The 24,220-nt window shown below is 49.0% G+C and overlaps 7 protein-coding genes across 7 annotated transcripts; 5 read left to right on the top strand and 2 right to left on the bottom strand.

Moving 5' to 3' along the window:
* Nucleotides 1–133: 133 nt before the first annotated feature.
* ACLA_089780 (putative DNA repair protein Rad4) lies at nucleotides 134–3,197 on the bottom strand (the record flags this gene model as incomplete). The annotated part of the gene is made up of 4 exons (XM_001272711.1): nucleotides 134–1,854; nucleotides 1,940–2,297; nucleotides 2,351–2,554; nucleotides 2,631–3,197. 4 exons carry the CDS (start codon nucleotides 3,195–3,197, stop codon nucleotides 134–136), a joined length of 2,850 nt encoding a protein of 949 aa, XP_001272712.1.
* An 849-nt stretch (nucleotides 3,198–4,046) lies between these two features.
* Nucleotides 4,047–5,365, top strand: ACLA_089770 (putative pyruvate dehydrogenase E1 component alpha subunit; the record flags this gene model as incomplete). The annotated part of the gene is made up of 5 exons (XM_001272710.1): nucleotides 4,047–4,160; nucleotides 4,223–4,356; nucleotides 4,409–4,809; nucleotides 4,866–5,043; nucleotides 5,149–5,365. The coding sequence occupies 5 exons, from the start codon at nucleotides 4,047–4,049 to the stop codon at nucleotides 5,363–5,365; spliced, it is 1,044 nt and encodes a 347-aa protein (XP_001272711.1).
* A 6,923-nt stretch (nucleotides 5,366–12,288) lies between these two features.
* Nucleotides 12,289–13,490, top strand: ACLA_089760 (class I SAM-dependent methyltransferase; the record flags this gene model as incomplete). Its single annotated transcript, XM_001272709.1, has 4 exons — nucleotides 12,289–12,314; nucleotides 12,425–12,504; nucleotides 12,563–12,724; nucleotides 12,793–13,490. 4 exons carry the CDS (start codon nucleotides 12,289–12,291, stop codon nucleotides 13,488–13,490), a joined length of 966 nt encoding a protein of 321 aa, XP_001272710.1.
* A 568-nt stretch (nucleotides 13,491–14,058) lies between these two features.
* ACLA_089750 (uncharacterized protein) lies at nucleotides 14,059–16,399 on the top strand (the record flags this gene model as incomplete). The annotated part of the gene is made up of 2 exons (XM_001272708.1): nucleotides 14,059–14,377; nucleotides 14,457–16,399. 2 exons carry the CDS (start codon nucleotides 14,059–14,061, stop codon nucleotides 16,397–16,399), a joined length of 2,262 nt encoding a protein of 753 aa, XP_001272709.1.
* A 305-nt stretch (nucleotides 16,400–16,704) lies between these two features.
* Nucleotides 16,705–17,669, bottom strand: pup1 (proteasome core particle subunit beta 2; the record flags this gene model as incomplete). The annotated part of the gene is made up of 3 exons (XM_001272707.1): nucleotides 16,705–17,349; nucleotides 17,419–17,466; nucleotides 17,544–17,669. 3 exons carry the CDS (start codon nucleotides 17,667–17,669, stop codon nucleotides 16,705–16,707), a joined length of 819 nt encoding a protein of 272 aa, XP_001272708.1.
* A 641-nt stretch (nucleotides 17,670–18,310) lies between these two features.
* On the top strand, nucleotides 18,311–22,913 carry ACLA_089730 (FG-nucleoporin NUP159; the record flags this gene model as incomplete). Its single annotated transcript, XM_001272706.1, has 3 exons — nucleotides 18,311–18,397; nucleotides 18,469–19,162; nucleotides 19,213–22,913. 3 exons carry the CDS (start codon nucleotides 18,311–18,313, stop codon nucleotides 22,911–22,913), a joined length of 4,482 nt encoding a protein of 1,493 aa, XP_001272707.1.
* A 438-nt stretch (nucleotides 22,914–23,351) lies between these two features.
* Nucleotides 23,352–24,133, top strand: ACLA_089720 (uncharacterized protein; the record flags this gene model as incomplete). Its single annotated transcript, XM_001272705.1, has 2 exons — nucleotides 23,352–23,538; nucleotides 23,643–24,133. 2 exons carry the CDS (start codon nucleotides 23,352–23,354, stop codon nucleotides 24,131–24,133), a joined length of 678 nt encoding a protein of 225 aa, XP_001272706.1.
* Between the last annotated feature and the right edge of the window lie 87 nt (nucleotides 24,134–24,220).

The following is a 24,220-nucleotide window of genomic DNA, read 5'->3' as shown; positions in this document are numbered from 1 at the left end:
TAGGCAGCACTTGTCTATTTCTTAGGCACCATGTCTATCAAAATGGAGGATAAATATTTGTACAAGAAAACAGAAGAAAGATACAAGGATGTTGGAGCATGGCGATACGAAGAGAGAAGGAAAATGTACTAGTTCATACCAACCATTCTGGTATCGCATCATCATCTTCCGGATCATGGGACAACAGTGAGCCGTTGTCCTCGGGTTCTGATTCTCCCTCGACTTCCTCAGGTATCTGAACCTGAGATGGTGTCTGGGATGGTGCTCGTGAGAGGACCTCAACACTGGCTGATTTAGAACCGCCTGCTGCTGATGAATCCACAGTCATTGGGGCTTTCAGTGAGCCCTCGAATGACTGTTCAGGTGACCTTGACCTTTCAACCGCTAACTCAAGTTCCAACGGCTCAGAGGCTTGATGGAGTTGCTCACCGTCCGCTCGATCCTTATGAACGACGACAAGACTATAGCGATGAGACCCATTCGGTGCTGAGCGGGTAGCTATAGGTATATCTAAGCCAGTTGGCGGCATTGTGTTCTCGTTATCATCGTCGGGTATGAAGCCTCCTTCAAGACACTCATCTTGGTTAGGAAGGGATGGGGGTTCTTCGTCAGCGGCGTGTCCTTGGTATAAGTCTTGATCGGCAAGACCTTGGTAACCCATACCGCCACTTGGAGTGGCTGTTTCCTGCCCTGGTTCGGGGAAAAACCCACCACCGGCCGTCTCCGACTCGTAGCCTCGTGCACTTTCACTGGCGCTCTCTTCACTAACGGCATCATCTTCCCCTTCAATGGCATAGCCTTTGACTCTCTCTGCAATTCGCAGTCTGAGAAGAAGGTTCTTCCACAAACTCAACATTTCTGCAGATTTCTTTTCAGATTCAGCCTGTCTTTTCGCGTCTTCAAGGCTCATCAGAACCTCTTCAAGCGCTTCCTGATACTCGCTAGCAATAACGATGCCTTGAAACACGGCGGTCCCATGGCGACCTCTGAATTCGAACCCTGTCACAGCCTCTGCGTAGTCAATGCCCAGGATTCTTGCTGCATGCGCAGCGTTGGCATGTCTGATATGGATACCTCCCGGAGGAACCATACTTGGTACATAAACATCCAGATTTCCGTAAGAGTTCTTTGGTACCTTTCCATGCATCACGGGTGGTGGCTTGTAGATCTCGGTCTGAAAGTACGCATAGAGAGGGACCTCTGCAGCATTTCCGTTGTCATCCTCGCCTTCATTGAACCCAGAAACCTTGTTCTTGTTTGCGGGAATGCGTTTCAGAGGCTGTTCACCAAGCTTGATGTCCCGTCCCAAGCGATACCACTTGTCCGCACTGCGAACAACATGAATATCGCTGCGGCGATACACAGGTTCCAACATCTGGTCTTTCGACCCTGACTTCCCAAGACTAACTTGTCCTATCACACGCTTGGGAAAGACAACTTCGTTCCGACGCAACTGCCGTTCCAACGCGTAGATCGGGTGGTCTTTGAAGTCTTGCACGTTCCTGGGCATGGGCTCAGCTGCAGTTTTGGCTGTCAGCTCGCTGATTTCTAGTTCATCCCTGTCCTCAAAAAATGGCTTCTCATAGAATTGCATAGCGCGGGCCCACCATCTCTCTCCGTCTTTGGTCGATTCAACACGCAGTTTGCGAGTTTTGGCATTAAAAGCCTTTGCATAGCGTCGGGTAACATCCCTTGCGGACGCGTCTTCCTCAAAGCCGACTACGTAAGTCATGCAATTAGATGGATCACTGAATGGTGGCTCAAACTTTGACGCCTTTGCAATTGTCTTTGTGACTAGTGGATCAATAGGAACCCATTTCTGGAGCGCCTCGTTGAAAGCTTCAACCCAAAACACTGGATAAGACGAGTCTCGCACGATCATTCGCGGGACTTGAGACGTCAGTGGGCTTTTCTCGGGCAACATCGATGATGATCCTACCTGGGCTAGACGTTTTCTGAGGACGCGTTGAAGTGAATTGGGGTCGACCAAGCCTCTTTGCTCTTGACCCTGGGGTAGGCGAGGTACCAGACATCTGTTGGTCATCGGTAGACGTTTCATGATCGTCTGACGATATGATAATGTACTTGGATTTGGGTTTAATTGGAGTAATGGTTTTTGTTGTCCCGGAAAACGGTAAAGGTTGGAGTGAGCAGACCAACCTCGCTTCCACAGCCGCGGAACGCAACAGAGCACAGAATAGCTGCGTCCCGAAATCACGAGAGCCTTGCATGGTCTTGGCTTGTCTTATGAAATCTTCTCTCGACAAGAAAACCTCAGCATCAGTCATGATAGATTCCTGCAGAAAGTTAGAAAAGAAGGGCTGGTAGCGTATCTTTTAGAAAACAATACCGCTTTTTCATTCAAGGATGTGGGATTGTCTATCCAATGAGCTCGCTTTAGGCCTGGTTTCGTTACTCTGAATCGCCTGTTAAATGTATCGCTAGCTTGATTCAGCCCTTCAACGAAAGTGGTGGATCTGCTGTATTGCGGTTTATCCTCAGAGGCATTTAGCATGGATACCATCTGCTTGGACAGCATTCTTTTCAAAAAGCTCTGGGCTCAATGTCAATATTTAGAGGGAAAAGGCCCAGAAAAAGGGGTATAGAATGCCGAGTTTATGGTTGCACACCTGTAGTTCATCATCATTGCACCAAAGATTCCGAATTTGTACATGACGGAGAAGACAGAGCAAGTGGACCTTGTGTATGTCTAATCTGAGTTTCTTCTCGGCTGCCGAGAGTGGCTTCTGTCTTGGAATGACTTTCCGCCCTTTTTTGTGATGGTCATCCAAGGTGATCTGCAATGATTCCTCATCGGTTGCAGTCCCAGGAGCCGCATGTAGGGCTAGATTTGGAGCTTGTTGAAGGTCGACTTCCTCCCATTCCATATCAGATTCGTCGGATGTGGGATCATCAACGACTGTCTGCACCTGTCGACCGGCACGATCATCGTGACTTTCTGTTGGCAGTTCCTGCTGCCGTGAAGAGAGGTTGTTCGAAGGCTCGGTTCTCTGACCTCCAACTTTCCTTTTCTTGATGGGGCGCTCCGTCTCCAGGGCATCTGGATCTCGGGCCTCCGCCTCCGCAAGCATCTCCCGGTAGACTTGTGGTAAGTCGTCATCTGATTCTTCACGGCGCTTCGACGCAAGACCTCGAGAACTTCCGCTCCGGGTGGAACGGGCAGCTGTGCGGCGCATTATGCCGACGTTTTTGCGGCGACAGCATGAAGCAATATTTTGGTTCCTGGACTCAATGATCTATATGCACGGTCATAGTCTGCGTGCTCTCATCCGTGATACCCCGGCTTTTTATATCGCCTCCCTGAATCTTCTAATATAGTTTACCCCGCCAGAAAGAACCAATATCGATAATATATAAGGTATGCGGCTCGCTGGAACTTGGCCCAGCTAAGCCGTGACCAGAAACCCCGACGCGTCTTTTGCTGACCGAGCAAGGTGCGTCATAGTGGGAAATTATTGATCCGACCGAGTAGATGCAGCCTTTCCCAATCGGGTTATATTGCCATGACAGCAACCAATGTAGCACTTTTTTGACTACTCTCTTGAGGATTCAAAGGTACCAATCTTGAGATGGTCTGAAAGTGGTGCCATGTACCTGTATAGTAGTATGCATATGGGGAAATCATTGAAGGAATCAGAACTTCTTGGAACATCTGGCTCAGGCGTAATATCCCATCCTCAATCAGTTCAGGGCGTCAAGATATCCGAGGTACGGGCTACCATGCCTGGAGATGAAAATTGTATCTCACTGGTATTTATGTATACCTAGCATACCATAGTACGTTCTAGAGGACCAATTTTCATGAGCTTGTTATCAAGTACTATATCTATCCAACGATAGGCGATCCTTGAGTCGGAGATTGCGTCACTCAGCATGTCACTCCGACGTTACTTCAAGACGATGAAGGATATATGTGCTGTACTTTAGCGACAGGCTAGGAAACAGTAGAATGAATTAGAATAATCGTGTTTAACTTTACGCTTTGTTAGATCTACTTGGCCGTTACTACTTTATTATTGGCCGCCATGCTCTCTAAATCTCTGAGATATAGGGGATCTCTCCGGAGGATGTGCCCTGTACTCTCTTGTACAGATCGTCGCTTCATGGCACAAGTTGCCGATGTGCGGAACATACCAACAGTAAGCGCCCTTTTGCGTTGCATCTCATGAAACTAGAGTGATAGAAGCCCAACTCCAACTAGGAAGATGACAAGCTATTCAATGTGCCATTGTCAGAAGAGAGTTTTGAGACGTACAACTTCGATCCTCCCCCATATACGGTGGATACTACGAAAAGGAAGCTTAAGGACATGTACCGAGATATGCTATCGATAAGGTGAATAGATAAAGCTGGGATACTCGTAAAAAAAAAGCTCACACTTCCATAGACGGATGGAGTCGACTGGTCAAGAGGCAGTTGCTGTTGGCATCGAGCATGCTATTACAAAAGAAGATAAACTGATCACAGCGTATCGCTCCCATGGCTTCACCTTCATGCGAGGAGCCAGTATCCGATCCATTGTTGGCGAGTTACTTGGGCGCCAGGATGGTATTTCTCATGGTAAGGGCGGCTCGATGCATATGTTCCTCGAAAGCTTCTTTGGTGGGAATGGCATTGTGGGTGCGCATGTGCCAGTCGGCGCGGGAATTGCATTTGCTCAGCAGTATAATGATGGAAGCAATGTCACTATTGATATATATGGTGACGGTGCAGCCAATCAGGGGCAGGTTTATGAGGCGTTCAATATGGCCAAGTTGTGGAATCTCCCTATCCTGTTCGGATGCGAGAGTAAGTTTACTCCAGAGTGATAGTTTTGGTTTCATTCATCGCTGATCTGACTCCAGACAATAAATATGGAATGGGAACATCTGCCGAGAGAGCCTCTGCAATAACTGATTATCATAAGCGTGGCCAATACATTCCTGGCCTCAGAGTGAACGGAATGGATGTCCTGGCTGTTCTGGCAGCAATGAAGCACGGTAAACAATTCATTCAAGCAGGCAAAGGGCCGCTGATATACGAGTATGTCACATACCGTTATGCAGGACACTAAATGTCCGACCCGGATGTTGCATATCGGAGTCGGGAAGAGCTCAAAGAGGAACGCGAGAATGATCCAATTTCGAGTCTTCGGGAACGGTTGATTGAATGGGGCATCATCACGGAGGATGAAGCTAAGGCAATGGATAAGGATGTGCACGGGATCATAAATCAAGAGGTAGCAGAGGCCGAGAAGATGACAGAGCCTGAACTGAGACTCGACGTCTTGTTTGAAGACGTTTATGCTCGAGGGAGTGAGCCTAAACAACGTCGCGGACGTACGCTCGCTGAGACATTCTACTAGGTTGTCGCGAGATATTGACCAGATGGAAATCGGTGACCCATGGATTTGATATAGCCAGATATGACCACCCAACTCAAACGTGATTTGGAACAGCGTAATGGATGACGCTCCTAAAGTAGACGTCACCATGATCTAAAAGGAGACTGGTGTTGTCCTTATAATCACCAAACCCCCAGACCGAAAAATCTTGAACATCTTATACTTGGGGTTGAGACAAAATAGTATAGATAGGTATTTTTGGCCATCATGGCGAGCTTCACTTACCCAACCCTCACAACTCCAGCCCGATGCACCGCAGATTTCTCTGTGGTACCGGTCTGTACTGAAACATCCAACGCCCTTCAGCTCCTCTGCTGACATCTCAACGCGCAGATTGGGACTCAGAACGCCTCTTTCTCCCAACAGATTGCGGATGTTCAAAAATTACTGGCGCAGGCGAGCCAGCAGACAGGCCTCAAGTACCAGATGTATCCCACAGGAACCACAGTCGGTACTTGCATCATTTCCCGCTATCTTCCCAGAAACTAGTATTTGACGTTGATCTGCAGAAGGACCGTGGGATCAAGTTGTGCAAGTCATCGGTTTCGCCCACACTCTGATCCATCAGGAGGGGATCCCGAGGATCCAGACCGACATCCGTGTCACAACCAGGTAAGTCTATTTGCAGTCTGCAGTGCCTTTTGGCGGCGGCACGTACTCATTGATTTGTAGGACGGACAAAGTTCAACCGATGGAGGGTAACATCGTATCTGTGGAGAGGATCTTGTCAGCCTGAACCAGAGACATCAATTGGGGTTGGCAAAGATGTGCGATCAGCCTAGATAAAATATTGTCATACAGCATTTGAATGTCAAGCTAGTGGGCGATCATTCAGGACTGTTCTTCAGAAATGCTCACCTAGAATTTGTAAATCCCTCGATTCTCCGGAGGTGAGAAACGCGTGATGCTGGGCATTGGATATGAGTTTTCTGAATAGGTGTAGTTTAGCTGCCCGATCAGCCAGATAACATCGTTCCGGATTATTCATTTATTCAATTTAATGATCCCAGGTTGAGAGTGGGAGTAAGTGTTAGAACCCGATAGAGGAAAGGAAGTTGGTTGGGTTGAATTGGAGTTGGCATGATGTCCCAGGTGATGGCGAAGGCTCGACCAAGACCGCGTATGGAACAGTGACAGACGAGTTTGTGTCCCTACGTAGGCTATTTTCAGAAATCTCTAGTAAACTGCTGTTGGCACTTGCCGCTTCTTGAACATACTTTCAGTCTCTAGACTTTGAAAGGCAGGAATTCGATTCTGACGTTATGTAGAGGTCGGATGTGTTCTCTTGATCTGTTCACAAGCAATACCCGAATGCCCCCAAAAGATCTCAACCCTGCTCAGGTCTTCATCTTGTCTCTTGATGGAGCGTTTGAACCATTCGTCCAAAGCAGACTCCCTACTTTTCATACAAGAACATTCATGTTACAGGGTGAATTCATGCTGCTATGATGTCTGCCCTGCTTCGTATGTATTAAAGTGCCATGTTTCACGGAAGCAAGTGATATCCTCTTATTCCAAAGTCTACTGCATAAATGATGATTGTAGGGGAGTCGATCTACCTTGTTTCAGCTTGTATTTAACTCTCAAAGTAGCGTCTCGGAATCTGAGATATTTTGAACCAGCCCAAGGGGTATTAAAGAAACTATGATGAACCCTCCAAATCCAACTTTGTCTATACCACGCGTGAGTCTGGAGAAGCACTGCCAATGCTAGGAGGTAGGCAAGTAAGGCTTGGTGATTGAGGCATAAATTGTAGTGACTCTTCGGTTAACCAATCGAAAATACTCTAGAGCAACGAGCAAGTCCTGTATTCTACTATTTTACATGAATTCAACTTATGAGACTATGGCACAGAATACCATTTGGCCTTGGCTACAGAGAGGGTGTCTCATGAAAGACAGGACTTTTGTCACTGTAGCCCTGCTTGATAGTCTACTATAGCATCTAGTATGTTGTTATTATCTCAAGGAATGTTCTATTTCATTCCTTCTCTTAGCATGACCTTAGCTCCAGATAGAATAATATCTTGCATGCACCAAATTGGTTGATCTGCAAAGACATGTCATTCTCTGTTTGAGCACTCACTACAGGGATAATATCGTCGAGATCTGAGAAGAAATGAAACATGAATCAAGATCTACTTACTGGCATATCTACAGGAAGCCGCTAGATACTAAGTGATCTGTCCAGCATCAATCAATAATGGATTGCTCGCGTCATAACTGAGATTCAGAGGATATTCAAGATTCATCATCCTTTCTCCAAGCGCTTCCAAAAAGGAACAGGATGGACTGGTAGAGTTCAACGGATCAAGGGGCTAGACGAGGGTCTCGCAGGCATGTTCAAACCCCGAAGTCCTAAGGAGCCCAGGTATGCAGCCAATACTTACCCTAAAGGCCAACTTGATTCCCTCAACATAATCACCCTGTCTCCACAATAGATTTAATACTGTAATACTGTATCGCTGACTGGCAGACATTTTGATAGACCTTTCGTCCTCCGCCTCTTCCTGTTCTCGTAATTTGCGCGAGCCCGTCGGTCCTCCTCTGATCCTACCATCATCCTATTAGCTTCGGTAGGTATGATCCTGTCATTCGTGAATCATGTGTGCATGAAGCCATCAACACTAGCGTGGACACACCACTGGCGATTTGAACAGCGACAGGGCGATTGTCTAGCCTGGCCACGATCCACAGTTGCTGGTGCTCTGATCGTCAATGATTTGCCAACAAAGGGAGAAAATAACAGCAAAACGCCCTGGAGCCTGGAGGTCCTAATTGACCACTCAGAAACGCGTTTTTTCCCTTTTCTTGTCCTCTTTTCTCAAGTGTAAGCGGGACGACGGGTCCTCGAGCCCGCGAATCCTAAATATCCTCCCTGAGCTAGGAAGGCCCGGAGGCTAGGAGATCCCTAAAATTCTTAGGCTCGCTTCGCGGATTCACATGAAAAGGGTGGCACAAGATAAAAGTAGGTATATCCGGTGTGGGTCTAGAACAGAGAAACCCAGGTCATTGCACTTTGCAGAGACCCATGGCAAATGAGTTGTCGACCGATAGTACGTACGATTTGAACGGAGTGAAGCAGGATTTCTATCCTTGTGCTGTACCATCCAGGGGGCAAGAGGGCTGATGATAGATGAGGGAATGGCTATCTATCTCTGTACTCCATACACTATAGTACCATAGGGACGAGTGCTAGTGCCAGGTCTTCTTACCTTCCACTTCCGCCTGGCCTCGGGTTCTTCACAGCCAATCTTCTTCCGAACGGGGATTAGATCCCAAGCGGCAGGATAGGCTCGCCATGACTTTGCGGATAAAGGAAGAATTGAACTTAATCTCATTAATATCAAGAACCGCTGAGACTAATTGGGATTTGGCTGCATTGTATGATTGTCTGCAAATTGACGCGCGTGATCATGTGTGTAGTTCCTGCCAGTCCCAACTAAAGTGATGGGGATCTCAGAACCTAACAGTTCACTACCTAAAACTGGAGCTATAATACTGGTATCCATGACCCATGTAGGTAATCGAAGGCCCATCATGGACCCAGGTTGCTTTTCTTTTGGAGTAACTAGTCTTGAATTTTGATGTCCCAAACAGACACCAAACATCCAGAAATACCTCGACTAGGGGATAAGTGCCCGAAAGTCCTTTCGGCCGAATCTGATGATACTGAAATAGGTTTCAAGCTTGCAGCTATTTCGAGACCATGTGAATCCTTGAATAGACAGAGATGAGAGCTTCTCAGTTCACGCACTGTCTCGAAGCAAATTCTTCTATCTCTCTTCTTGTACGAAATAGGAAAATAAAGCTCTTGTTCCATCCGTTTAGCACAAGTTACTAAAGTAGCGCTTGCCAGCAAATCAAGCCATCACGGTTCCACCAACATGAACTTCGCGCCTCGCGGCTTCGCTACCATGTAAAAAGTTTCAGTTCCACCCAAGGACCAAGACTCAAGAGTCATGCTGTCTTAGTTGATGGAGTACGAGGCAAGCTAAGAAGGATTTGGAATGATGTTGTTCACCAAGTAAGGCAAGTCGACCAGCCTGTTCAGCGCCGCGAATTGAAGTGGGCGTGTGGGACAGTCGATGTTTTAACTCGTTTCCGCCGGCGTTGCAGTGGGTCAGGGATCCGACAGACTGGATAGTTCAGCGGTAATTCCGTTCATGGATAAAACACTCGGTGACCGGCTATGACAGCCAGCGAGTATGGACTTGTAACATGAGGAAATCGGTCTGGTACTGTGGCACTGCTTGAGTGTCGGATTCTGCATCGAGCTCAAGATGGTAGTCAGACTAAATGATGATTGCATATTCGACCAGGGACAAAACCTGCTTGTTGACTGATGCGACATGGAGGACTTACACAAGTCACACAAAAGCACCATGCAGATGGGAATGCATGCATGCACCATGTCGTCCACAAAGCTGTTGAGGGTCAGACCCAGTCGGATATTAGAGCCTTAGAGGAATGATCCATGGGCGGAAAATTCCCAGCACAATGGCACCAACAACCATTGGGTGTCGGTCTCGATTGAAGATCATCTCCCTGAATCTGCGGATTATTTATTCGATGGCTAGACATACCATCGTATCTAGGTTACAATTCGGAGTCCTATATTTTACTACTAGGAGCGGTATGATTTACTATTTCTGACTTCTTTAGTCAGTTGTTAGTTGTTACGCGTAATTTAGCAACGAACCCACTAACTAACCAATTCCCCTTTCCGTGCGGAATTGCGGATGCAAATCTACATAGTACATGGAGCCACACAGACCACTTGGGTCCATTTTGTTTTGTTGAGGAAAAATACGCATCAGCAGCTGTTAAATCTTCGTTGATATCTGTGTCAGCAAGTACTCCCAGGAATCCTGGCCATCCTCGTCATTTTTCCACCACTACCCCTGGTATCGGTACAAAATCGATTGAGGAGACGATCTGATAATGATCTGTCTGATGGTGTTTGTGCCTTTATGGTTATTGTTTGGTTGTCCTATCGATTGCTTTCCCGAATCCCAAACTCCTGGGACGTCCGTGCTTTTCCCATCTGACACAGCTTAATTTCCTGTCAAGGCCCAAGACTCAAGACTACGGGTGATTATTAGAGTGAAGAAACCCTAGGGGGAGAAATTCCGTAATCCGTACTTGTATATATCAGAGTTCGGACTTTAAATTACTACCGACTTTAGAGTCCCTATAGACCTATTGTCCTTTCATCCGAATCGTTGAACTTTCTCGGACTCACATACTTACACAGTAAGTCTAATGACCAGCAAGCGAGCCAGTCTGCATTTGGCTCCATAGACAGATACTCCCGGGTCCTACTGCGTGCATATCTAGGGTATTATTGACGATCAACGCTCCCAGTAGTGTAATCGACACCAGGAGATATAAGATTGTGATCTGAAAATTGCTGCCTTATCCTGCAGTGTATTCACTAGTAATTGGATTTCCATTTCCAATAATCGTTTCAAGTGCTAATCATATTGTCTTTGATATTCCGCACACTACAGAGTGCAGATCAAAGAACAGATTTCCCAAGGGATAACCTAGTGCGTAGAGAATGTTGTTTCAATCCTGTCAAGCAAGTTCCAGGCTACCAGCATTATTATTGCATGATCTAGAATACCCAGTATAATCCCGGCTAAGTACATATTACCACTCCAATTCATCCTTTTACCATCCCCAACCAAGCTCACCTGTGTACATAGTATCGTAGTATATAGTATGGCTGATTCTGCATGAAATCCATCAATTCCGAGGAAACATAATCCGGTATTCTTGTTACAACTGTGAAGCTCCGTCCTTCAGTCATTGAAGGCGCATACAGACAGGGGTAGTCTGTACATCTTAATGATGCCCAGTGGCAAGAAAATTGGGGTCACTAAAATGCGTTTCCTACTAAGTACTAAGTACCAGGGGTACTCGCCTGTCCAAATTGTCCCCTCATTGAGTTCATCGCCAGAAAATAATAGTAGAAATAACCTGGGTAATTTGCGCGATTTTGGGTGTCGGTCCACCTCCCATAAATCCTAATAATCCCCATCGTTTCCCGTACTAAATTACAACCTAATCCAGCCTGTCGGGTTTAGGCCTTCAGGGACAGGTCAAGTTATGAAAGAGGCGTCAAGCACCAGTAACCTGCTCCTAACCAAATACCTACTGCGTACTACGTAGGTCTAGCATGGGCCATTTCATTTACTGCTAGTCTGGCAACGGCCTCGTTGCCGTCTCCAAGTCTAAACCAATCTGTTCCCACTTCTGTTCTCCTTCTTTCTCGGTTTCCACTTCCTAATCTCTCTTCTGCCCTCCTCTGCCTCGACGACTTGACGAAGGACTGAACCGTGAATTGGGTTGCCAGCAGGAAAACACAAGCAAGAGCTGCCTAGAGATCTAGATATATATTGCTTCTTCAAAACTCGAGAAATCGAGAGAACTGGGCCAATAGTGGCATGTTCGCTCCTCCATCAAATACCAGGCATTAGTTCCCACTACACAGTTCTAGGTCGCTGTCATCGCCACCCTAGCGATAACTGCACCATTGTGGTACCAATATAGTCAGTACCCTCAGGCGGAAGTATAGAACAACGGACAACAAGGGGAAGAGGTCAGAAGTAAATACACGATATCCAATTGTTGGCTTCATTGCCCTTCCTCTAACCACCCCCACACAACAACCTGGCCCCGAGTCCCATAATTATGCCTAGACCCATCAGAACAGTGGGCTTGAACGGAAGTGTAAGCGTCCCCTTCTTCTTCTGTATATATTTTTACTATGACCTGTATCCTTTTGACCGTCACTTGTCCTTGATCATAATCACGGCGTTCCTGTGCTACCCGGGCCTTCCTACCAACACATTTGCTCTTCGGTAGTGCTAACTGATCATGTCTCAGGACCAGGATTGTCAGTAGTAAGTATGCTTGATATTCTTTTCTTCTTCTCTAGTGCAAGGACCGAAGGAGGGGCATGAAGCAAAGCCCCAATTACCTGCCATTCGCTAATGCTGGGCGTCTGGTGCAGTGAGACACAATCGTTGACTGCCAGTGTAACGGACTATCCCACCGAGAACGGGAGGCGATATCATAAATATCATGAGGGCTGTATGTCATTCGCCTTCGTGTCCGTACTCCCTTACCAGGTTGTCTGATATGAACCCAGCATACGTCTATCCCAATGATGAGCAGGAGCTGGACCGCCTGGACATGCAGCACCATATGATCAAGATGGTTAACGATGGACGGTTATTTTTCGCCCCGCTACAAACTCCTAAACGGATACTCGACATCGGTACTGGGTCTGGTATCTGGCCCATAGAAATGGGTGCGTATTTCTTCTGCCATTGCTTAGCATTCTCGTGGCCTCATCTTACCATTTGCTTGCTTCTGTAGCATCGATCTTCCCCACTGCCGAGATCACGGGCACTGATCTTTCGCCTGTTCAACCGACCGAAGTCCCTGAAAACGTCCATTTTCTCGTTGATGATGCAGTTGAAGAAGACTGGCTATGGGATGCCGACCACTTCGACTTTATTCACACTGCTCATATGATGGGTTCGCTGCCCTCTTTCAAGAATGTCCTGAGGAAGGCCCTCAAGCATCTCAAGCCTGGTGCCTACATGGAGTGCCACGAATTCGATCCAAAACCAAAATGTGACGATGATACTATGCCGCCCGGAGACCCCGATCGCTTCAGTGAGTATGCTTTGTATGACTGGTTTGATCTGAACGTACGATCGAGCCAAATATCCGATCCGCCGAGACAATTCCGCATTGCCCATCGTATTGCACGCTGGATGAGAGAAGTGGGTTTCGTGGATGTCCAAGAACGTATCTCCAAGGTGCCGAATAACCCATGGCCCACGGATCCGCATCTGAGAACTATTGGGACATGGAACGAGACGAACTGGTTGGAAGCCTTGTCAGGATGGTCCTATAAGCCCCTTCTTGCCCTAGGATGGTCAAAGCCGGAGATTGAAGTCTTCCTAGTGGACGTGAGAAAAAGCATTCAGAACCGCGACGTCCACAGTTACCTGGACTTCTATGTCGTGACAGGAAGAAAACCACTGCCTGGAGAGCATGTCTGCTAGAACTGTGTGTGTTTCTTTCGCTTTTCCTTACCTTACTATCTCCAGGTTCCCTCGTCGCGGTTATTCGGACGACGAGCCCTTTTCCTTTTGACTTCATTGCATAAGATACCACCGGCTGGACAAACTTCCGCGCATTTTTGAGGAGGCGTCCAACGGTTTGCTTTTTGTTATCATGATTTTTTTTTGTTTTTTTGGATATTGCCTGCAACATATATAGGATCAAGGTCTTATCTACCGTACTCGAACTATTTCATGGCTTTGTTCTTGCTGGAGATTCACTGTCCAGTCATGCAGAATCCTGTGTTTTATTGCTTAAGATACCATCATCAGACAGAACAAGTCTCAAATTGAGTACTACCTGATATCCGATACTCCATTGTGCCAATGGTGAGCTGTATGATGTTTACATTCTCATGCCGTATCCGTTTTGGCGAAGAAAGCGTGGGGAGTTGCCGCTTAGTCATACCATCGGAGTCTGAACCTCGAAACTCTCGGAGCTGCCATGCCGATTCCACCACATGTCCCAGGTCAAGACAGCTCAACCACTCTCGAATGCACCCAGTTCCTCATGTCTCTCGGCAGACATGCCTACAGGCATGCTATTCAGCCGGGTACCTCGTCATGTCTCCTCGACCACGTGTGGATTAGCGAGGACTTTCTTGCGACAACGTTTCGACGGTTCGCAGCCGGCCAACGACGCTACGAAAGTCGAGTGCCAGGCCCGCTGGAAGCGAGAAGGCGTCTGGCTAAACGAAGGAATACTGCGCTGGCTGGTATAGCCGGCTCTGGGCCTTTGGAGGATATCGCGTGTTTGTTCGGGCGGAATGGGCGAGAGCATATGAAGTGGACGGACCGCCAGGAGCGGAAGGTTCATCCAGAAACGCAGGGTAAGATTTGACATCCGACGGGGATGAATATCCACTAGAAACATAGGATGTATGTCTGATCGTGTCAAAGGCTCCTCAGTTTATCCATTGAGTCCCCCGGATCCTCCGTTACCGTTCTACAGCGAAAACGTCAACTCGAGCCAATTCGATGTTATATCGGGTAGGCCAGGTCCCTCAGGCGGCGCGCAAAAAGCTTCCCGTGAACAAAGTCTAGAGGAATTCTTGGAATCGCGCCCATCCGTGACGGATATCCGGAGCTTTGTGCGCCAGCTCAATTTAGATACCCAGCGGGAGACCAGCTACAGTCGCTTGATACTCAAACACTTGTTAGAGCGATGTCTCAAATACAGAGCTGCCATGAATGCGCTGATCGAGTTTCTGGATGACCCGTACCTGAATCCTAGGGGGACAGGAAACTATCTATGCACTCTGGAGCACATCCTGCCCCAGAAATTACGTTTCTCCCCCCAGCGTCCATTTGCTGCCATTATTCGGGCCTTGGAGCTGGGACTCATACATCCCGATGAAATTCGTGATATCGTCAGAACCATATCAGAAGTTGAACTTCGACCGAGTGAGTTTTCAACACGGAACAAGAGATTCCTGATTAGGTTTCATCGGGAAATGTGGGAGGGCATCGGACGGTGTGATGTGTACCGACACCGCGACCTCAGCAAGGATTTCATCGAGGAGTGGCTGGGAATACTGTGGGGACGAAGAACCCACAACGATGTTTTGCTGGCGAAGGATATCATACTTGCGACTTATGATTCAACATCACCCGATTGTCCATGGGTCCCTAAGCTGATCATACGCTGGCTGAAAGTATCAACGGAGACACGACATGGTACCGATGAAAATTATGTCAGAGCGCTTATGGGTCACTTTCATCCAGAAGTTGCATCTGAATTTGCTGTTCGCGTCACCGAATATTTGGCCTCTACCAGCAAGGAATTTTTGGTTGAGTGGCAGTACTACTTGTCTCAACTAGACAATATACCAACTCTTGTTTCTTCTGAGGCTTGGATCAATGTGGACAAGCATATTGAGACAAGCTCATCAAGTTCGACCTCTGCCAATACCTCAAAATTCCCAGTCAAACACCAAATCATCCTGCGTCTTTGGGTACTGCGGACGCTCAGCAGACATCTCCCAGAGGGACCGCTCTGGCGACAAGAACCGAGAGCGACTGACCTGCCCATTGTACGACTCCTCAGAATCTACGAGTCTACACTTGATGAAAGCATCGACGAGGACTTTCTGAGCGACTTGATGAAGGAAATCCACGTTCTTGACATTCCCTTCAATGGCCTCTTGATGGCCGCTGTGGAGTTGAAGGCGGGAAGACGTATGTCACGAGGGAAACGAAGAACGTTAGAGAAATTGGAAACCACAAAAGTGTCATTCTACGACATCTTCTCAGATATTCACGCCTACAACGCGACTAAAACCCACTTCTTTCCCGTCTTTGAGAAGATGACACGGCAGATCGATGTCTCCAACCCATCGTTCGTGAAACACGCGGTAGGGGTCGCCAGAACCGGGAATGCTCAAGCCATCTGGACCTTGATTCGGATGCTTCGCTCCCACACGCCTCTCAAAGTGGCGTTGTCCAAATCCTCACAGCGAATACCCGATCCCTCTGAAATGTCCCTCACCCGTTACTATCCCGACCAGCGAACGGAACACTGCCCAGATCCGCATCTTGCCTCGGAAATGATCCACCTTTTCGCCGTGTCCATCGCATGCTCGAAGAACCTCAGCCCGCGTGTTGCATACAAATTTGTCCATTGGTTGTATACCTTCCTGGTATCGCACAATGCAACCGTGAAACCCTCGCTCGTGCGTGCCATGTATCATGCTGGTGTTTTGCGGTTCCGGCGAGAAGGACTGCGCGTCGCGCCGACGCAGTATGCTTACATCTTCGAACGAGTCAAGGAAATCGAGATGCCGGAGATGGTCCAAGCGCTCATGGAGCCTCCACGCGTGGGAGAAACGGTGAAACATTCTGACTTGGATTGAGGAGCGAAATTCTTTGTACTATAGATTAAATAATATCACTTGATGTCAACGAAAAGCTATATTTGTCTCAGTGCAGTCAGTTCTGAATGAACGCGGTATAATAGACCCATCCATCCGTCATGGCCGCCTAGGACGAAGCGGAGTGTCAAATTCTCGCTGCCGTATTTCTTTTTACGTTACTGTTTAATTCTATTCTCGATTATATGAATTGCGGGAGTATTCGGTAAATTAGATCTTCCATGCGTCACAGAAAACAAGAGGATAGAGAAATATCGCGTTAAACCCATGTGCCGATTCTAACCTAATTACGAATCCACCTCCATCAGGTTCGAATCCCCAGAAGCCTCCTCCACGGATACGTATTTTCTCATGTCCTCCTTGCTGATGATTTTCTCGTTCAGGTAAGCCGTCGTGCCACGGGGGAAGCGGTAGTTGCGCTCCTTCTGGCCACGCTCGTTGGGCTTCATGTAGTTACGCAGCAGCTGCGTGGGCTTATCATTCTCAATAACGCAGACGTCGACATTGCTACCGGAGCCCAAATCGTTGAAGATACCGGCCTTGATAGCCTCCGAGCACAGAGCGACGGCCTCCTCGCGGTTCAGGTTCGGTTTCCACATCGACTCAAAGACAGACATGGCGGCCAACGAACCAGAGCCCATGGTCACGTAGGGAAGTTTATCGGTTGAGCCGTGGGCGTGCACGGTGAAGAGACCGACGCCCGTGGGGTCAACGCCCGCAACCACCAAATAGGCGCCGATGTGTCCCTGGTATCGGAAGAGGTGCTGCTTCAACATGGTCATGCAGGTGATTACTCGTGGGGGCCGGCCCGTCGACAGTGCGTGCAGTTCGACGTTGGAGCTGATCAGGGCAGTGGTGAATTCGGTGTCGGCAGCTGTACCGGCGCCAGCACACCAGATCTTGGGGGCGATGTAGTGTAATTTCTCGCAGTTCTATGAAGGGTAGACAGGTCAGTGTTGGCTACGTAGATTCAAACCCACGACATGAATTGAATTACATACCTTGTCTGCGACTATAGGGCCACTTGTAGCTCTGGTATCGGCAGCAATCTATAAGGAACGCTCATGTAAGCTTCCAAATAGCTCATCATCACTCGGGTCATTGGTTGAGTTCCATCATCACATACCACCACGCCATTATCAAAGATACAGCCAACGATTGTTGTACCCGTACTTGTTGCTTTAGGAAGAGGAACACCCTTGGCGTGTAGAGCCGCGTTACGGTTGTAGTTGGAGAAGTCGAAGCCTGTCATGTTGACGGGCGCCGAGACAGGTTACGGAATAAAATGACGAGCAACGCAGGATTATATCGGTTGAACAGATCTTGATAATCAAGTTCAAGCTGTGGAGTTGATCTCGGAAGCAGGAGAAAGAACAGATTCGAAACAGATAGCAGAAGGGAAGCTTGAGCAGCTAGTCGGTTGAGATGGGCGGAGGAGAGCTGGGACTGTTGCAGTGACGAAGCTCCCGCCGCCTAGTTACCGCTGCCTCAGGCAACAAGGCCGACATCGCGCCGACATCACGCCCAGAGCTTCCGCTGTTTTTGTTCCGCCGGAATTTATCCATTGCTTGCTCTATTGTCGATTGCTATTGCTTCCCTCAAACAATACCCGGGACCGTTCTTGAAGTCCTGAACATAATCGATCCTACTTCGGCTGACTTGTCCCGGCCGACTTACTTATTCTCTAAGTCTTGACTCTCTCCCTTCTTCCGAGGGGAGATATCCAAGATTTTTGCGCGCACTTGGAAGCTCTTCAACCGGAGTCCCCAAGCACTCCAGCGCCGCTCTTTTACAACACCCCCACAAAGTCCGCCTTCTCCCCATGCTCCAAAGACCAGACGCTCTTTAGGCGACCGTCCTCGTTCAATCTCATCTGATTTCGACAGACTTAGAATGGCTTTCAACCTTGGGGCGTCTAACGCCGCCGGCGGAGGACCTAGCGCAGAGTTGGGACCTGAGCTACCAGATGTCATTGCAGATGTATGTCGCGTCCAGTCACCTATTCATTTCCTGGCTTCTTTTTTGGTATCATTTGCTGACGATGGGATCAGGAGGTGGGATTCAAAGGTGTCTCTGGCGATAGCAACGTTCGATTACTCTCTACCCCTTGGCCTGAAGATGCTCTTCCAACACCCACATGCTCCCTCCTCGCTGTCGCGCCAACACAAGGTATTCTTGTCGGTGCTGGGCCCAATTCCCTCGCTGTAGCATCTTCTGAAGCAGTGAGGAATGCCATCTCCGCATCTGCCGGAGAGGGCAAGGTCAAGACCAAACCGTTCCAACCACAAGCGACCATACCCCTTCCTGCGCGACCTACACATGTGGCCTTCGCTTCGGGTGACAGTGCCTTGGTACTGGCGACTGAGGATGGCGCGGGGCTTGCGGTCTATCAGACAACTACTTTGCTGTCAGGAGTCACGCAACCCGCCTTATCCATCCCCACGAACAATACGACTCTACGGGTTGTGGCGCCCAACCCTACACCATCAGAAGATATACTCTCGTCACTTGTCGCACTTGTTACATCAGGTGGAGAACTTCTGATGGCCGATCTGAAAGGAGCGAACCTGATACCTGGAGCTAATGGCCAGGTTCTAAGGGCCGGAGTAAGCTCAATTTGTTGGAGCAACAAAGGAAAGCAGCTGGTAGCCGGTCTTGCGGACGGAACGGCTGTGCAATTGACCCCAGACGGTACTCAAAAAGACACGATACCGCGGCCATCTGATCTTGAAGGGGATTGTCATGGTATGTCTGCTGACGCTGACCACTGTCTGTTCCGTACTGATTCAAATTAGTTTCGTCCATCGCATGGTTGGAGAATGATATCTTCTTGATGGTTTACACATCAAATGCGACTGAAGATGATATGGGTCAAACCCCTTCATCCTCATATTATCTCATCACCAGACGAAAGGGTGCACCTTTTCTGGTTCAAAGATTGCCAGAATTGTGCATGCCGTTTGGTGTCAACCGTGCTCCAGCCTATCAGTTTATTGCACGCCTACGCGACTACAAACCACATCTGAAAGACGTGTTGATTGTCTCGTCTACAGCGTCCACTGATATAGGGCTTATAACCCGATCTGATCAGCCATTGGCAAGCGATGAAGCCGCCAAAGGTACTGTTGGTTTATTTACGACAACAGAAGTCAATGATGACACAAAGAGAGCCGCTTTGCCTCTAGATGATTCCTCCAATGATACTTCAGTGATTGGGTTGGGGATTGATTTGTCTAGCACCAGCCCTGTGGCATCTCCTATCCAAGGGGAAGATATTGCGGAGAGTTCCACGCCCCTTCCAAATCTCTTTTGCTTGAACAATGATGGTATCCTGTCGTCTTGGTGGCTCATATATTCCGAGTCGATTCGGCAGAAATTGCCATACCATGGCCTTGTTTCTGTTAACCCACAGCAGCCACAACCCCCAGCTCAGACGCCAGTCCCGGCTCCAACCCAACCACAAGCCCAAACAAAACCTCAGAGTCAACCTGCTTTTGGGCAGTCTGCTTTTGGAAAATCGGCCTTCGGCAGTCCGTCACCTCTGGGCGCTTCGCCATTCGGTAAGCCTTCTGCTGCCCCAGCATTCGGCGGCCCCTCAACCTTGGGTAGTCGACAACCTACCTTTGGTACACCTTCCACACCAGCTGCTCCTTCGTTCGGGTCGCCATCTCAAATGGGACACTCATTCGGTGCACCTAGCACGTTGGGGCAGGCGGGGCCTCAGTTCGGAAAATCGGGTTTCGGTGCCCCATCTACGCCAGGTTTCGGACAACCATCCCCTGCAGGTAAACCTCTTGCCTTTGGAGCACCCAGCGCTGGCTCTGGCGGGGGATTTGGCTCGTTTGCCGGTGGAGGTGGATTCTCGAGCTTTGCGGCTGCTAAACCAGCAGCGCAATCTCCATTTGGGAAACCTGCAGGAGAGTCACCGTTCGGCAAACCGTCGACCGCGAGCCCATTCGGAAAACCTTCAGGGCCATCACCCTTCGGTGCTAAGGCTGAGGCCGACACGGCTTTCAAACCACAGACCGCAGACCAGCCTAAAAGTGCCTTTGGTGCCCCTTCGAGTGGGTTCGTATTGGGTTCCACTTTTAAGGGTGACGGGACTGCTGTTAACGATGGCCCAAGGCCTGAAAAGTCTTCTGGGCTGTTCTCGTTTGCTACTTCGCTGGATGATATGGTATCTTCGCCGAACAAGACTAGCCCGCCAACTGAATCCATGGATGATACCGAAGATCAGCCTGCACAAACCGAACCCGAGAAGCCAGCAACGAAAGAGCATGTACCATCGTTGTTTGGCGCTCCGTCTAAAGTCGAGTCTGCTAAACCAATATCATTGTTCGGTGCTCCGTCTAAGGTAGACACGTCTAAGCCGGCATCGGTGTTTGGTGCTCAGACACAACCTCAGCTTTCTACCCAGGCCACAAAATCTTTCTCTTTGTTTGGAAATGCTGCCGCAGAGAAGCAGATCACTAGCCCCCTATCGCCACCGTCCGAGAAAACTCTTGTCCCTAGCTCAACTCCCACAGCGGGGAGCACCCCACTTGCTGAGCCACCACTTCCGCCTGATCCGACAAGTAGGGCTGCCTATGGCCCTGGTGACACATCTGCTTCTTCCAATGTCTCCAAGATCTCGGTCGAAGATTCGCCCCTTCCCCCGGCCCCGACGGCCAAAACAAACCCGACGTTAGAAGACGTTGCCGCGGATGCCCCGCTTCCCCCTGATTTCACGCGCCTGGCTCAAAGTACTAAACCCGAGAAGCCTACAGCCGAAGAGGCTCCATTGCCCTCAGAATCCCCTGCTCCAGAGTCACCAGTTACATCGGACAGAGAAGCTAGTCTCCTTCCCGAAGAATCGGATGTTGATGAATCGGAGAGGGAGTTGAGCGACGAGGGCGAAGAATCTGATTTTGCTGATAGTGGGGAGGATATCACGCATGAAATTGATGAAGAGGAGGAGTCCGATGCTACAGGGCAGACCCCAAAAATCTCTCCGGAGAGTTCGTTTGGAGCTGGTGTGTCCGACCAAAGCCCCGCCGAAGGGTTGTTTTCTCGCATCTCTAAGCCAGGTCAAGCGCCGCCGCGGCAGTTATTTGGGGAAATTAACAAACCAGTTTTTCCACCCAAGCCTCATGCAAGCCGCGAGCCACCGAGGTCGCCTAGCCCAGTGCGAGGAGGTGCCTTGAAGAGTTTACTGAAGCCGCAAATTCAAAAATCGGCCAGTGCTCCTCAAGTTCCTGGTAGCACTCTTGCTGCACGCAAGGCTGTGCTCATGGAAGCTGCCCAGCGCGATTCCCGTCTGCGGCAGAAGTCTGATCGTACTGCTCGTGAAGAGCAGACTCGGCTGCAGCTTCAAGCACAAAGACAAGAAGAAGAATCAATGTCACTTTCCGACGACGACGAGGATGAGAAGCTTCGGGCCGACCTTGCCCAACCGCTGAAGTCTGTCCCCACACTCGATCCCTTCCTGCCACACCAGGACTACATGGGTGAGACCAACAAGCCAGGCATTCCTGGCCAGATTGAAAGGTTGTATCGTGACATCAACTCCATGATTGATACTCTAGGGATCAATTCCCGTGCTCTATCTTCCTTCCTGCTTTATCAAAAACAGTCATCGAAAGATAGCGAAAACTGGATACAAATCTTGAAGAGTGATCATCCAGCTGATATTCTGGACGAGAAAGTGCTTCTATGTGAGGTCGAGAAACTCGACGACGCAGTGCATATGCTGGCTAAGTCTCTCGAGGAACAACGGGTGCAAGGCGTGGAAGATAAACTGGACGCATGCCGGGAACTACTGAGTAAAGATATCCTCACGCTAAGAGGCCAGTGTGCAAGCATCCGAAAGACTCTTGACGCTCATACCGACACCGCTGCGATCCTGTCTGCGCCCCTCTCTGCCGAACAAGCAAATCTTCAACAAGATCTCCGGTCTGCTTTCACGGACATTCAAGCCAAGTTAGCAGACTTGGAATCAGCGGTCTCATTATTACGGGCTAAGATTGCAGAAGCCCCTCGCACAGACGGTGGTCGTCAGCCCACGAAGCGCCCAACTGTGGAGGCAGTGACTTCTACGATTGCAACCATGATGAATATGGCCGAAAGCAAGAGCAGCGATATCGATGTTCTTGAAGTTCAGCTAAAGAAGCTTGGTATTGATACATCAGGTACTCCTGGTAGCCGAGAGGGATCGCCATTCACCACACCCAAAAAGGGCATGGCAAGGTTGCCTACGACGCCCGGCTCGCGTGGCTCAATTGATATGCCCGTTAGTGCATATCACACTCCAGATTCTGCATCCCGATTCCGGTCCAGCATCAACGGGTCAGCCAAAGCTAGCCGGCTTCGCAGTATTGAGAACGTGGGCGAATTGGCTACGAGAGAAGAAACGGCACAATGGAAGAGCAGGATGTCGCGTAGACAACATATTGTCAGTGACTTGAAGAGGGTTATCGGAGAGAAGAAGTCGAAAGTCAGGGGTGTTGATGATTTGTAGACCCACTTGGGCTGCGGAGTACCTCTTTTGTTGACCTCTTTATTGAATAAGAGGTGGTGTCATGGCGTGGATTGAGCAATGTGAACGATGATGCCTGTACATAGATTTGACTACGATTTGGTTCAACTTACAGTTGGTTTCTGTTCATAATAAGCTAGCTAATGATGTGCAACTTCCCATTGAATTGACATGCATTGCTCAGAATGACTTAGGAAGGCTGATTGAGCGGGGTTGACATCATCTTTTTCACTGACATCAACCGCATCTTTAATCCCTACAACCTACCCTCGGCGACGTTACGATATTCCCTATTCCACTTGAAAGGCCCGCTGCATGATAGATTAGACAGACAGCAGTTGATAGATTCGCATCCTTTCGTTCAACTCACCATCAATAGCCCGCACCCTCCAACTAGGCGATCTATCTACTACAGACAAAATGGTCCTCCCAGTCGTCGAGTTCGTCTTCTTCAAACTTCGATCCTCTGTTAAGCCAGAAGACCCCTCAAATGAGGAAGGCGAAGCCCTGTCCAAGATTCTCACTGCCACGAAACAACAAAGCGGGTACCAGAGTTCGGCTTGGGGCAGAGCCGTGGAGGATGAAAACCCCGTGGTCTGGGTGATCGGTGAGTATTTCGAAAGCGATAGAATCTTAAAACAACCCCAAGTATCTCGTCGACCGTTCCAGGACACGCAGGGCTAATTTCGCATTTTCCGTCACGGGTTGCAGTCTGGGACGATGAGCACGATAAATGCCAGTGGGATTGCCTCGCCCCGTTCCTCGAACCGAAGTCCGAGGTCATCAAGGTCTATTCAACGCTCAACCCGCCTGTCTCGGCGACGGAGACCTTCACGACGAACCCGATAACAGAAGTCGTTACTCTGGCCTTCCCAAGTTCGCTCAAGCCGGAGGAGCACAAGAAGCTCGATGAAGATCTGATCAACTTCCGCTTGACGCTTACGGAGAAACTGCCCGAGCAATTGCGGCCCAAGTCATGGACGATGGGCCAAATACAGCGACCGGGCACGCTCCAGCATGCGAAGAGTCCCTCAGGACAGGCGTTTGTGTATGTTGCTGCGGTGGGGTGGGAGAGCGTAGAGACTCACATGGCGGCTCGAGAAACAAAGGAGTTCGCAGAGTCTATCCAGCCGATTCGCGAGAAGATGATTCCTCCCATGCAGGGGTTGAACATGAAGCATGTAAGCTTTAGAAAGATCTGATTCTCGTCGGAGACACATCAATGTGATAGGTTGAATTGCGCCGGCGGAAAACAAGATATGACATAGGAGAACATTTGATTACTATGG

The sequence above is a fragment of the Aspergillus clavatus genome, genomic scaffold, assembly GCF_000002715.2.
Source record: "Aspergillus clavatus NRRL 1 1099423829798 genomic scaffold, whole genome shotgun sequence".
Lineage (NCBI taxonomy): Eukaryota > Fungi > Ascomycota > Eurotiomycetes > Eurotiales > Aspergillaceae > Aspergillus > Aspergillus clavatus.
This window is presented reverse-complemented; position numbering and strand designations above follow the sequence as displayed.